This window comes from Notamacropus eugenii, chromosome 3 (genome assembly GCF_028372415.1).
Source record: "Notamacropus eugenii isolate mMacEug1 chromosome 3, mMacEug1.pri_v2, whole genome shotgun sequence".
Taxonomy (NCBI): Eukaryota; Metazoa; Chordata; class Mammalia; order Diprotodontia; family Macropodidae; genus Notamacropus; species Notamacropus eugenii.
Genome location: NC_092874.1, coordinates 184,337,217 through 184,352,417, shown reverse-complemented (window position 1 = coordinate 184,352,417; position 15,201 = coordinate 184,337,217). Strand labels below are relative to the sequence as shown.

The 15,201-nt window shown below is 39.6% G+C and overlaps 1 protein-coding gene across 4 annotated transcripts in view; it reads right to left on the bottom strand.

Moving 5' to 3' along the window:
* The window catches only part of LDHB (lactate dehydrogenase B), a 34,312-nt gene extending 22,776 nt beyond the window's left edge, over nucleotides 1-11,536 (bottom strand). The window contains exons 1-4 of one of the 4 annotated variants that reach the window (XM_072653537.1): nucleotides 8,046-8,139; nucleotides 7,102-7,277; nucleotides 5,872-5,908; nucleotides 359-493 (exon numbers count right to left, since the gene is read on the bottom strand). In XM_072653537.1, the coding sequence (XP_072509638.1) occupies nucleotides 359-493; nucleotides 5,872-5,908; nucleotides 7,102-7,238 (309 nt within the window). In that variant the 5' untranslated portion in view covers nucleotides 7,239-7,277; nucleotides 8,046-8,139. Of the gene's footprint in view, nucleotides 1-358; nucleotides 494-5,871; nucleotides 5,909-7,101; nucleotides 7,278-8,045; nucleotides 8,269-11,360 lie in introns of those variants that run through there. The other 3 variants (XM_072653540.1, XM_072653538.1, XM_072653539.1) reach the window with 3 other exon arrangements.
* Between the last annotated feature and the right edge of the window lie 3,665 nt (nucleotides 11,537-15,201).

Genomic DNA, 15,201 nt, shown 5'->3' with positions numbered 1-15,201 from the left:
TTTAGCCTAGAAGAAGGATGTATGGTGCTAGCTAGAACTTGCTAAGTGGTACGAGGAATGGAAAAAATATTGTCCTTAATAGGGACCAAGAAAGAGTAGGAGAGAAAAGGTATTTGTACTCTACCAGTTCCAAGGTCCCTATTGTCAATTTAACAGATCGCTTATGCCCTCTTCAATTATTCATTGGGCCCCAAGTAACAGGACTATAAAAAGTTCTTTTTTAGATTATCAAAAATAAGTTTAAATTGTTCTCCTTTTAATAACATGATTCACTTCTGAAAAGAACACAGAGAATGTGTATGTAACTAGTCCAAGTTACAATAGTCATGTACTATATTTGCCATTCTGGAAATGTTACCTTTGCAAGTATGCTAATAGCACAGGCCATACCAACTTGTCCAACGCCCACAACAGTAATCTTATTGTTTGGGGCTGCTGCCTCCTCTTCTGCAACTGGAACAATCAGTTTTTCTTTAAGAGTAGCCATTTTGTTCTGCAAGAAAAAAGAAAAAAAAAACATTATGCAGATGTATACTTGAACTGAGATAGGATCTTCACATTGTTACTGGAGCATTTTGCTAACTAAAGCACAAGATCAGATATGCCTAAGATATTATGAGGAATTCAGAAAGTATTTTTTTAAATAGAAAAAGCATTTAAAGGAGGATTTTAATCCAAGGAGTCACTCACAATTTCATCTTGGCTAACATTATTCTAAATCTTTTCCTCTTATTCATTTCCCCCTCCATTTTCAACATGAGTCTTTCCTTTATATCTCAACCTGCTTGTTGCATTTTTAAATCAACATACAAGTTTGCTCAACATGATTTCATTCATAATAGCACCTTAATTTTGGGGATGGTCCTTATCTGTACTTTTTTTGGACCAGACCTATAATTTCATTGGTATAGGGACCTACCAGGAAGAAAAGTCCCTTTCCCATTGGGTACCTATTCTGAAATCCTTTAGTCTTAAAAGAGTCACCTATGGCAGTGGTATCAAATTCAAATATAAATGGGGCCACTCATCCATACACGAAGATCCCTGTGTATCACTTTTTATCTTGTTAAGCATTTCCCAATTATATTTTAATCTGGTTTAGGCTGCACTAAGGAGTTGCAGGGGTTTGATACCTCTGACCTAGGGCACTGTGAGTCTGTGTGACTTGCCTGGGCTGACAATATATATCAGATATGAAACTTAAGTTCTTCTTGATGCCAGGGCTAGATATCTATCCACTATTCCATGACACCCTTCTTTCTGTTGTGCTATTAAATTTATAATGTACTCAAACAGACGTGAAGTTCAAGTACCAAAAACAGTTTAAGCTAGACCTAAAAAAAGCATCCTGGGAACAAGTAAGAAATTGGGAGTTAAAAAAAAAATACAACAACAATGAACTAATATGTGTGGAACCAGTGCCCAGACAGAGGGTGTCTCCTAACAGGAGATGGCCTGGGGAGAAACTCCTTTGGGAGACCTCAAACTAGCCATCTGGTTGTTTCCTATTTTTACTCCTTATTCTTGCTAACCAGGTGCTAAGCCCAGTTGATTTTACCTGCTGTATTAATACAGTTGCTGACAGTATCTTCTGGATGAAGCCTGGTCACTATTCTGAAAACTTGACCCATGTGCTCTAAATAATTTGAAGCACTTTACAGGTTATTTCATTTGAGTCTCACAACAACTCTGTATTACTATTATGTGCATTTCATAGATGAGAAAATTGAGGACAAGGGATGTTAAGTGATTGTTAATTACTATCAGGTAGATTTTGAACTCGTCTTCCTAATTTTAACTCCTGCACTCTATCCAGTTACTTCAAATGTTAAAAAGGAAAGGGCAAATTGGCAATTTTAGATAACATCTTTAAAGGCTGGTAATTTTAAAATGAGCATAGCAATGTAAATGGAAAAAATAGTATGAAAAAAATGGAAACTGAATATTGTGACATGATAATGACCAAGCTATATCTAAAGAAGAGACATGATAAGGCACATCCCCACTCACTGACACAAGTAGGAGAGTATGGATATGAGGCACTGCATGTAATGTTCAGACTTCTCTATGGTATTTAAGTTTTGATGAACTGGTTTTTTCTTGAACTTTTTATCTTTGATATAAGGGATGACTGTGAGGGGAAGGAGTGTATTGGGAAATTAAAGTGATGTAAATATAAAATATATTAATGTAGATTTTATTTTGAAAGAAAACATTCTACCAGGAAGACAGATCTGTCAAACCAGAGAATGGGAGTTTGGGGGTAGGGATGCAACTCCTTTGATTTTTTTTTTTTTTATATTGTGAAGTCTTGGAGGGCAGTGACTATCTTTACTTACCATGTATTTCCCATACCACTGAGGATGATAAATAAATGTACATAGACTTGCCTTGGTGAATATATTCAAAATAAAACTGCTTTCTAATTTCCTTCAGTGAAAATATCTGTCTTACTGGTAAATGGCAAGTGGTACAACAGAGTATATCCTGTTGGGGGGTTATACGAAATCATCTGTCTTTTAATCAATGGTTCTTCCCACCTATCAGCACTAAAATCAATAGATGCCAAGTACTATAGAGATAGGGCAACTAAATGGCACAATAGTGTCAGGCCTGGAGTCAAGACTTATCTTCCTGAGTTCAAATCTGGTCTCAGACGCTTGTGTGACCCTTGGCAAGTCATTTAACCTTGTTTGCCTCAGCTGCCTCATCTATAAAATGAGCTGGAGGAGGACATGGCAAACCACTCCAGGATCTTTGCCAAGAAAACTCCACACAGGATCATAAAGAGTCAAATATGATTGAAATGAACAACTATACAGATGACAATCCATGGGATGAACGAGTGGTTTCACACAAGTATTTTGGGAATTACTGATACCCCTTTCAGCATTAGTTTTTATTTGAACCATTGTTATGTAAATACCCCTGAATGCTTATCATAATTTGGTATAAAGAGAACTAATAGTCTTTCAATGATATCTCAGGGTTGTCATTTCAACATTATTTTATTCTTTTCTGAATTCTCTAGTATTATTTTTAAATGTCACCTCTCCTTCTATGGTCCCTTTCCTCTCCATATAAAAATATATCCCTTCTAAAGTAGTTAGTTGCTTCCAATCTGCTGTGCTCAGGGAGACCAGGGAGCTAAATTCTTTTTTCCCCAAAAATTTATTAATTTATTTTCAGTTTTCAACAATCACTTCCATAAGTTCCATAGGTTCTCTCCCTCCCTCCCTCCGAGGGCATGCAATCTTATATGGTTTCTACACACATACATTCCCATTAAACATTTTCACCTTAGTCATGTTGTACTAAAGAATTAAAATGAATGGGAGAAAGCATGAGAAAAACAAAACAAAATATAACAAGGCAAGAAAATAGTCTGCTTCATTCTGCATTCTGACTCCACAGTTCTTTCTCTAGATGTGGATGGTCTTTTACATCATGAGTCCTTTGGAAATATTTTTAGGTCCTTGCATTGCTGTGAAGGGCTAAGTTTATGAAAAACAGTTCTTGCATATTGTGGCTGTTACTGTGCTTAGTGTTTTCAGGGGGCTAAATTCTTTAAAAATTACATGCTAAACTGTTGGTGGAGTTGTGAGTTGATCTAACCATCCAACTATGCACAAAGAACTATAAAACTTTGCATACCCTTTGAAACAGCAATACCAATGCTAAGTATATTCCAAAGACATAAAAAGACATTTTGTCCAAGTACCTATTTGCACAAAAATGTTTATGGCAGCAATTTTTGTGGTGGTTAAGAACTGGAAAGTGAAGGGAATGGTGGGGAATGGCTAAACAAGCTGTGGTATATGATTGCAAAGGAATTATTGTACTATAAGAAATGACAAGCAGGATCTCAGAAAACCCTGGAAAGACTTCTATGAACTGAAGCATAGAGAAGTGAACAGAACCAGGAGAATGTTGTACATAGTAACAACACTATTGTTTGATGAAGAACTCTGAATGACTTAGCTATTCTCAGCAATACAATAATCCAAGATAATACCAAAGGACTAATGAAGCTTTCATCCACTTCCAAGGTGAAGTGATGAATACAGACTGAAGCATGCTATTTTTCACTTTTTTTTCTTTTATTTGAATCTTTTTGTGCCAACATGACTGACATGGAAATGTTTTACATGTACAATCTACATCTGATTGCTTACCATGGGGGTGGGATGGAGAGAAAAGGGAGGGATAGAGTTTGGAACCCAAAACTTTTTAAGTTTAAAAACTGAAAACTAAAACAAAAAACTATGCTACTGATAGGGTTCCTCCTTCATATACAGTAGTCAAAATAAGAATAAAAATTACCTGAAATGTGAAAGAAATTATATGCTAAAGTATGAGTTAGAAATATAACTATATGAAGATTTATGGAACCATGGGCAAGAATTTTTATGGCAGTTACTGTGAGTGCTTAGAAGTCACTTTTGGTTTGTTTTCCAATCTGTCTTCCCAAGAGCTGAGGTTGAATAGATTTAGGCAATTCTTGGATAGATAATTTCGTGCCTGTGGTTATTCCCTCAGCTCACATAGATAGCAACTCCTCCATTGTAGGCCTGCTAAACATTAGTGTTTGGTTTAATGAGTTGCTACGGTCAATGAAACTCATCACTTACTGACCAAACTTATTACAATTAATTTCAAACTTAGTCCTCCATAAGACATACATGTAATGACTAGGCATAGTGATGAGGTAGAAAAGAGTGCTTGAGGCAGATGGAGCAAGCAGAACATGAGATAGGAAACCAGGATGTGACCAACCAGAAAAGTGATTAAAGACAAGATTTCTCCAGACTAGTGGTTGAGTGAGGAAATGATGCAATACAAACAGTGCCTTAAGGGTTAAAAATATTAAGCGTTGTTTTTCCAGTATTTTTGGGAAGCCCCTAGTTTATTCTATAACCTGAAGGCACCCTAACGTACTTTTCCCCTTATCTAGAACCGGTACCAAAAGAATTGCTTTTGTCTCTCATCCTATGTTATATTGTCCTGTCTTTAAAGATATCTTTAACCCCCATAAAAACTTCTGAAACTACATCATGCTGAAACCTCTATAAGCATAATTCCCCCAAATATCAGGGTCTCACTTAGCCAGAAAGCTCATGGTGCTTTTTCACATAAAATAAAAAAGCTCCCATTGGCTAAAAGAGAAGGTCCAAGTGAATTCTTTCACACCTGAACCAGCTCTCCCAACTCTAAACCTAAACAATTAGAGTCATACCAGAAGCCCCTTCCTGCATCCTATGACGTACTGGGTCTTGTGTCTTCCACTGCAGTCTTTTGAGATCTCAAGGTCACCTCCACACCACAAGCACCAAAATAGGAAATGTTTCCTCAACTGAGGGTGCTAGAGTAAATGACCTCAATTTTCCCTTCCAATGCATAATTCATGATCCTTTGTGGTGTTAATATGCAGATACTGCCTTTTCAAATACAAACATTGCACTTTCTCTTATACCCCAATAGATTTTTTCTGAAAGGAAGATGAAAGTTATGCAACTCCTTCTGTTTTCCTACCTAAAAACAAATATCTATGATATTCAGATAAAAAAACAAAACATCCTTTTAGAGTAGAAACAGAAGAAAAAATGTCACCTCCCTTCTTAGAAAATTGTGAAAGTATAATCTACTTCCTGGCTATTATTAAAGTGACTACTGTTATTTTTAAATATACACTGGACTAGAGGTAGGGAGAAGTGTGTGTTGGGAAACAAGCACTGGACATAGAGATCTGAATTCAAAAGTAGCCTCAGATTCTTACTAGCCATTTGGCTAATGAAATGACAAGTGACAAACCAGGTAACTTCTATCTGCTTTTAATTTCCTCATCTGTAAAATGGGGATAATAGCACCTACCTTCCAGGGTTGTTTTGAGGAGAAAATGTGATAAAATCTGTAAAGCAATTTGCAAACCTTAAAGCACTGTAAGAAGCTAGTTGTTTTTATTGTTGTTAAATGTTAGCTATAGAAAAAGCAACATTAAGTGCACAAAGTGTCCCAACTTGGACATTTTATAACTTAGATCTTCAATGTAACCAATGATGTCTTCCTTGTGGATTTATTTGGATGATTACAATGCACTCACATGCTGTCTTAAAGGGATTAGTGAAAGCACAGCTCAGTGAATTAGTTGTATACATATATACAGGCAGGATAAAAACTTGTACTCCCCCAAACCCAGCCCCCACATCCTTCTCACCTACATAAATGTATTCGCATTATTTGCCCAGACATGTTTTAGAATGAAAACAGACATAGGCAGGTGAGTATTAATAAAAACAAGCCAGGAAGGTGCTAAGAACCATGGCTTTTATGGCAGAAAACAGGCTTATTATCTCTTGCTCATCCCTCTAGGGCCTTTCAAAGCTCCCTCCAGAGATTAATTTGAATTACAAAGCTCCTTGTTTTAGGAGATCTTTCTCAAGTATAGTTCTTTTAAATATATGCGTCTATGTACATATATTTTTATTGTTCAGACCTTTTACCTTCACAATCCTCACTACTTGAACCCTTTCACTTGTACAGAAAATTAAGATTTATCTGTTCACAAATAGCATAACATGGCTATCTGCAATACTACATGGTATGAGTTGCACTCACAGCCATGGTGGATATGAAAAATTCCAAGAAATAAGGGAAGCCTTGTGTGCAGTGATGCAGGGTAAAGAAAACCAATGGAAATGAGGATGCACAGCAACACAAGCTATAAAAATAAAGGCCAATGCAAACAACAGATTTTGATAATGTTCATAATAATATTCAAGTTTTTAAGTATTCGCTTTCTTTTAATAAAGGCTACACTGTTAGTAAAGTCAGAATACACTGAAGTCACTGCAAACTGTTAGTAAAGGGTTAGGTTTCATGTAGGATTCATCACAATCACTTTGAGAGGTTCTGTTGTTTTCAGGATTAGATTTTGTGGGCTCGGTTAATAGTCTGCTGCAGGTGCGTGTACATTATCAGAACAAAAGTTATGGATAAAAAAGAGAAAAACCCTTTTTCTGGAGTTAAACAATGGCCCCTCTCCCACCTCCCACTCGGGACCCATGAATGGCAGCCGGCATGCTTTTTGCCTCCCACACATACAGCCCGCGTGCGTCTCTGCTCTGCACCGCACTGTACGCGGAAGCTAAGGCAGAGGAGAAGATGCTGAGACAGTAACAGCCACAGCTCCCATCAGAAAAAGGTCTCTGGAGAGAGACTAGGCCATTTCGAGCCAGCATACGGAGATGGAGAGATCAACAAAACCCAGCAAGAAAGGCCTGGAAAGAATTGGACAGCCAATTACTCGACACGCACCGGCTAGGGAGCTATGCCTTCTTCCCTGTATGTAGCACAGCGTTTGCTTTCCGATCAATCCTGTGTTTCTCCCGTTCCCTGGACTATTGCACCGCATCACCATCCATATCCGTGATGGGCATCCCGACCAGGCGGTTCTCCACCCTCTCTCCAATTGGGAGAAATTCCAGTGAGGAATTTTTCCGTCCCTATCCCTCTGTCCTACTTCTCGGTCTTCCCTCCATCTCCTCCTCATGCTCTGCTAACTTCCCCCACCCCTTTACTTCTCCCCTTTCAGCTCCCTCCTTATTCTCCGGGCACAGTGCCCTGGGCCTCTGCCAGCGGGCACCAGGATGATGAGAACTCAGTGAACCTCTCCAGGACACAAAGGGCCCTCAGGGCTTGGGTGCGGATTCCCACAGGCAACAAGTTTTGCCATGCTGCAGAGACAGGAGTCGGGGCCCTCTCTGCTGCAGTGCGGTGAAAAAAAAAATCCACCACCAGTACCTTCTACAGAGCTTCCCTCTCTTCCCCTTTCTGCAAAAGGGGAAGGAGCGGGCGGGGAGGAGAGACCCTAGAGGCTGTGAAGAAATGCCAAGGCTCGCTAGAGTTGGAGGACAAGATACCCTTCTTGCCAGGGTCCTTCTCTCCTGCCCCGACTCCCCTCACCCCGCCCCCAAACTGCGCTGCACCTCCATCCCTTCTCGCCTCCCTGATGGAGCAAAGGGACTAATGTCCAGGACCAAGCTTACCTGCCTAAAGAGTAGGTGACTGCCTGGGATGAAGTTTGTCCCGAAGAGAGAAGAGAAGCAGCTACTTCTTCCTCCAGCCGTGCCCTAGCTACAAGGAGAGAGGAGGAGGCGGGGCCCCACCGCCCTCCACTGACTCTAAGCTTTCTCTATTGTGATTGGAAACTCGAGAGACGCCTGCCCTCCTCTCACTCAATCGCCTTCAAGGACAAGGGCTCAAGTATGCAGTCGTCCTTCCCCCTCCCTAGGTAGAGGGAGGGGGAGGGAGGGAGAGGAGGTCACCTACAGAGAGTTTCCACTAGGTCGACTTACAGCTGCCCTTCCTCCTTACAGCTTTTTTGCTGCCTGTAGGTATATGCACACACACATTTCGACTTTACGATCTCATTTTAAAAGCCCTTTCTTTTCTTAGGATAAGATCTTTGACGTGGGTTTTGCTGACTACGTTTAAAAAAAATTATCTATGCTCGAGAACTTCTATCATAAACATGCTCCTGAAACTAGAATGGCAATTCAATGGTGTGAGATTTCAGAGATAATTAATTTGCCTTCTGATTTTATAAAGGTAGATTTCATTTTGTTTAATGGAAGAATGAACACCTTATCTCCTCAGAGGACAGTCTTTTAAAAGTACTTATTTTTTCTTTAGGAAAGCTACATGGCAGGGCCAGAAGTTTGAAAGTGCACCAATCAGCAAGCATTTATTAAGTGGCTTCTATGTGCCAGGCACTGTTGAGCCCTGGGGATCCAAATACAAAAAAATGGAATAATTTCCAATCTTGTAATGAGGGGACGTTCCAAGTTTCAGAGTAATTCAATCCAATTGAACAAGCATTCATTAAATGCAGAATATCATGTTAGGCACTGTGGGAAAACGTCATTACTTCAATATTTCCAGGGATCCAAGATATGTACTATGTGGGCATTCTCTCCCACTATGTAGATTACAACCCATCTATCCCTCTAATCCCCTGGGCCTGTTTGATACCCATATCCCCTAGTAAATCTTCCATAAAGACAAAGGATACACCTAAATGCTATGGGGCTTTGTAGAATCTCCAGCATCATGTGGATTCTTTGATCTTGGTCGGGTAATTGGATCACATTTTTTTCCAGTAAAGGGGCAGTTTATTGTAACACCAATACAAGTGGGCAGAGTTCCTAGTGAATCTGTGACTGGGGGTGAGACTGATGCTAATTTACAAAAAGGACAGTGAAAGGATCTGGATAGGATTAAGGAGTGGTAAATAGTCTGGAGTGCAGTTGCTATGGTAAAAGTACTATAGAGTAAGCTAATTAGGTTATCTCAATGGGATATCTAGTGTGGTAGGTATGTTCTCCTCCTAGTCTGGGGTAAGACAAATGAGAGTGAAAGGAATGTCAAGTAAGCTAATTAGGTGATCTAGGTGAGCTGGGGTGGGATATTGCCTTGGGCAGAGATGCCAATGATCTGGGCTGGTGAAATATGAGAAATTCAGGGACTAGGTTGCTTTCGAAGATATGATCTTTTCCTTTTATGGTTCCAGGTCCCATCACCCCATCAATTCCCCCCTCAAACAAATGGGACCCAAAATCTTTTGGGGTAAGGGACAAAGGTCTTGGTTTCTGAAACTGCCTCCTGCCGGCAAGGGCCAAACGCTAATGTCTGATAAACCCCAAGACCCCAGCTTCTGGAATAAGAACTTCCTATTTGACAAAAACTCCTCAGAAAACTGGAAAACAACACAGCAGAAACTAGATATAGACCAACATCTTACACCGTATGCCAAAAATGAGTATGATTTCGACGTAAAAGGCAATACCTTCAGTAAATTAGGAAAGCAAAAAAGTTTATCTGTCAGATCTATGAGGTAGGGAATAATATTTATGACCAAGCAAGAGATTAGGAAGTGTAAAATGGATAATTTTGATTGTGTTAAATTTTAAAAGTTTTGCACAAACAACAGATGCAGCCAAGATTAAAAAGGAAAGCAGAAAGATGGGAAACAATCTTTACAGCAAGAGTCTCTAATAAAGGCCTCATTTTTCAAATATGTAAGGACTTGAGTCAAATTTATAAGAATACAAGTTATTTTGATGGGGTTCAGACCCTGGGCACCTCCTTGAGCTCCCCTTGAATCTTCCTACTTAATCTGGCCTTTCTTACTCAAATCTAATCTTCCCATTTGTTCCAGCAGTCTCAGGAAGCCCGTGGCTTTTCATTATCATTCTACTCAAGTCTCGGTTTCACCCCCCCCCCACCCTTGATCCCATCAAAACTCCATTCTCCAGGCTGCTGACCACTCCCATCAAGATCTGCATCCATTCCCATACTGCCCCTATCAAGGTCTCTGGATTGGCCCCACCTGCTTCCCACCCAAACCCTCCATTGTCTGATATCTCCTGATAGCCTCCAGCTGTTTCCAGCCTTGGACCCTCCTTGGATTCCCTCCTTGGACTTCTCCTCAAGACCCTTCCTAAACTCCTCCTCCCATCACCCTGGACTACCAGACTCCTCCCCCCCACCCCATCCCTCCTAGACTCTTTTCTGTATTTAAGTTCCATCTTGCCTCCATGAAGGGGCACAGATTCAATCCAGCTCAGACCCTGTCTAGCTGGGATTCTATCTGGCCCACTTGTGAATACAAGCTTTACAAATGCTTAGGTTCCTTAAGGGGCAACCCAATTTGGCGAATCTTTAATATTTAATAAACTTTGTTTTCTTTGGCTTTAAGAAGGCTTGAGTTGAATTCATTCGAGCATGACCCAGACTGTCGGTACTTTAGGGTCCCCATCACCCCTCAACCTCGTCAATTTACCAGTTGGTAAATGGTCAAAGGATTTGAAGAGTCTGTTTTCAGATGAAGAAATCAAAACTATCTGTAGTCATGAACAAATGTTATAAATCACTATTGATTAGGGAAATGCAAATTTAAACAACTCTGAGGTATCACCTCACATCTATCAGATTGGCTAATGTGATAGAAAAGGAAAATGACAATTTTTGGATGGGATGTGGGAAAATTGGGACACCAAAGCAAACATCCAGCTATTCTGGAGGGCATTTTAGAATTATGCCCAAAGGCCTATAAAACTTTGTACACTCTTTGATCCAGCAATACCCATCTGTGTTCCAGAGATTTTTTAAAAGGAAAAAGACCTATTTCTACAAAAATACTATACCAGTTCTTTTTGAAGTGGCTAAGAATTGGAAATTGAGAAAATGCCCAACAACGGAGCAATGTCTGAACAAATTATGGCATATGATTATAATGAATTATTTGTATACTATAAAAAATGGCAAACAAAATGGTTTCAGAAAAACCTGTAAAGACTTACCTGAACTGATGCAAAGTGAAGAGAGCAAAACCAGGAAAATATTGTAGATAGTATCAGCAGCATTATGTGATGAGCAACCATGAACGACTTGGCTCTTCTCAGCAATGCAATGATCCAAGACAGTTCCAAAGAAGTCATGATGGAAAATGCTATCCACATCCAGAGAAAGAACTGCCAGAATCTAAATGCAGAGAAGAACATACTATTTTCACTTCCATTATTTTCTTGTGATTCTTTTCTTTGGCCTGTTTCTCCTTTTATAGCATGACTAATATGAAAATGCTGCTGTTTGTTCTTCCTTCTGGAAAAGGATCAGGACATGAAGGAAATGATGCCAAGACATGCAAGTGAATTAGATTTAAGTGAGGAAGGGCTGTGCAAAGTCACCAGCCTCACTTTCTCCTCCAGAGTTATCTGGATCTAGTGGTTAGAGATGCATCAAGACAACTGGAGATGCCCCAGAATGAAGTGGGGGACCTTGACTTTTTCAAGCTAAGATTTTTAACAGGTCTCAGTCTGACTGAGGCAGTGCCCATTCAGTGATTAGGGCATAAGAAAATGAAACAAAGAATGGTCTCTAGGAGAGGAAGACCCTCAGGATTTCTGGCTAAAACAGAGGCAATTGTTATTTACATTCATTCTGAGTGATCGGGTCTCAAACAGTGATTAAGTCACCAGAGTGATTGGGGATTAAGGCTGGTCTTCAAGAGAAAAAACAATAACAAAAAAGTCTCAGAGATTAAAATTTCCATTCCCTTTGGGCAGAGCATAGGCAGGTAAGGGTGTGATATCCGATGTGAAAAGAGAAGAAAAAAGAAATAGAAGCAAGACAGACAGAAAGAGAAGAAAGAAATAGAAGACAGAGAGAGAGAAGGAAGGAAGAGAAAGAAGAAACTACTAAATTGCACAGGTTCACTTAGAATCTCACCAATAGAAACTGGTGATACAATCAACTGCCCCTTGACTGAAAGAAGGTTTGAGTGGTTAAATTCTTTCAGACCCTTGTACCCTTGCATGTCAGGGTTCCCAGTACCCCAAACTGTTGGAGTCAGGGAACCATGAGATTTGGGATGCTTAGGACCCCAAAATACCAACACACAGGGTCCTGCTGAATGAATTTGACTCAAGCCTTCTTTCATCCAAAATAAAACAAAGTTTATTAAAGATTTGCCATATTGGGTTGATTCTTAAGGAGCCTAAGCATGTGTGACACATATCGACAAGTGGGCCAGATAAAATCTCAGCTAAGCAGTCTGAGCTGGATTGAATCTAAGCACCTTCATGGAGGTGAGATGGAACATGTGTGTGTTTGTGTGTTCGTCCTTCGTTGCCTAAGAAGACAATGCCATCAGAGAAATAATGACATGACTTGCACTTGACTTTGAGTGAGGGAGGGCTGTGCAGGTCACCAGCCTCACTTCTCCAGAGCTATCTGAATCCAGTGACCAGATATTCTTCAGGATCCCTGGAAATGACCCAGGATGAGGCAATTGGGGTTAAGTGACTTGCCCAAGGTCACCCAGCTAGTGAGTGTCAAGTGTCTGAGGTGAGATTTGAACTCAGGTCCTTTTGACTCCTGCACTGGTGCTTTATCCACTGTACCACCTTACTGCTGAGATGGAACTTCTATACAGAAAGACTGTGGGAGGGATCTTGGGGTGGTCTACTAGTCTGAGAGGAGGTTCTAAGGAGGATCTTGATGAGATTGGGGTAACTAGTGATGTAATCAAGGGTGAGAAATAACTGGAGGTAATTGGGGGGTATTAGACAATGGAGGGTTTGAGTGGGAAGCAGGTAGGTTAATCTAAAATTAACAGACAATGGAGGGCCAAGCTAGGTTAAGGGTAACAGATTTAAATATGAAAGACCAGATTTAGTGGGAAGATTCAAGGAGGTTCTCAAAGTCTGCAGCCAAACAAAACCACATCAGCATCACTTCTCTTATGTTATGAGCCTCTGAGAATGAGGGACAAACAGCAAACCTCTATGAGTAGAGAACTTTGTTGGAAAACACCCTTTCTTTCTTTCTTCCTTTCTCTTTCTTCCTTGCTCTTTCTTTCTCTCTTTCTGTCTCTTTCCTTCTTCTCTTTCTTTTTTCTTCTCCAGGGGAATATAAATTTTAATCTCTGAAACTTTTGTGGTTGTTGTTTTGGCTTTTTTCTCTTGAAGACCAGCCTTAATCTCCAATCACTCTGGTCCCAGCCCCAGCCCCACTTAGTCACTGGACGCTGATTGGTTCAGAAGGAAATGTAAATAAAAATTGTTTCTATTTTGGAAACAAACCTTGAGGTTTTCCCTCCCAGATCTAGTTTTTCATTGTGTTTCTTTTTAAAGACCATTCTTTGCCTCATTTTTTTAAGGCCCTAATCACTGAATGGGCACTCCCTCAGTCAAACTGAGACCTGCTCAGGACCTTAGCTTGAAAAGACCATGGTCCCTCATTGCATCCTTAGTCATCTCTGGTTGTACTGATCCATATCTGACCACAGGACCCAGATAGCTCTGGAGGAGAAAATGAGTCTGGTGACTTTGCACACCTGTCTTTCACTTACACTCAATTTACTTGTATGTCAATATGAAAATATGTTATATATATATAAAACCTCTATTTCATTGAATATCCATTTTCCCCTGAATGATTTTACTCAGTTTACTGTGTAGGTGATTCTTGGTTGCAATCCTAGCTCTTATTGTCTCCAGAATATCAAATTCCAAGTGCTTTGATCCTTTAATGTTGAAGCTGCTAAATTCTGTGTTATTGCTTTGTGTGTGTGTATGTATTTCTATACCCATGCGTGTGTGCGTGCATGTGTGTGCCAGTATACTGCTGACTACTGGGTTCTTTGCTATTTAAAAGTTTTCATTATTGCTTGTTCACATTTTTACTTTCTTAGGTAAATTCACGATAACTAAGTTTGTGTTATGCTTTAGAGAATGTGAAAGAGGGAAGGGAAACCCCATATATAATTGAGCATGCTAAATTCAGCTGGCTGGGAGATCGTCTTCACCTTGACCATAAAGAGTCATGAGGGTAGAATGCATTTTATGAATTCTATTTTCAATTTGTAGTTTTAAAGGTTTTTTTCCTTAGCTTTCAGAGAAGGAAAGAGACAGACAGAAAGAGAGAGAGAGAATCTTGTTTATATCACAACCTTTTGGATATGTCTAGTGAAGCTTATAGACGCCTTCTTTTAAAAAAAAAGTCACATTTTATTTTTTCCCAATTGCATGTAAAAACAATTTTCAACATTCATTTTAAAAATTGAGTTCCAAATTCTCTCCTTCTCTCCCCACCCCAGTCATTTATAAGGCAAACAATTTGATATAGGTTGTACATGTGTAATAATGCAAAACATATTTCCATATCGGTCATGTTGTAAAAGAAAACATAGACCAAAATAAAAACTCAAGGGAAAAAAAAAAGTTAAAAAAAGCATGTTTTGATCTGTATTCAGACTATCAGTTTTTCCTCTAGGGATAGATGACATTTTTCATAAGTCCTTCACTTCAGAGTTTTCTTAGATCATTCCATTGCTGAGATTCACTAAGTTATTTACAGTTGGGTCATCTTACAATATTGCTATTCTGTGTAAGATGTTCTTTTGGTTTTACTCATATCACTTTGCATCAGTTCATATAAGTCCCTCTAGCTTTTTCTGAGAGCATCTAGCTCGTTTCTTACATCTCACAATAGTATTCAGTCACAATCATAAGTCACAAATTGTTTAGCCATTCTCCAACTGATGGACATCCCCTCAATTTCCAGTTCTTTGCCACCAGAAAAGAACTGCTATAAATATTTGGGCATAGTTCCAAATGCTCTGCATGGTTGAATCAGTTC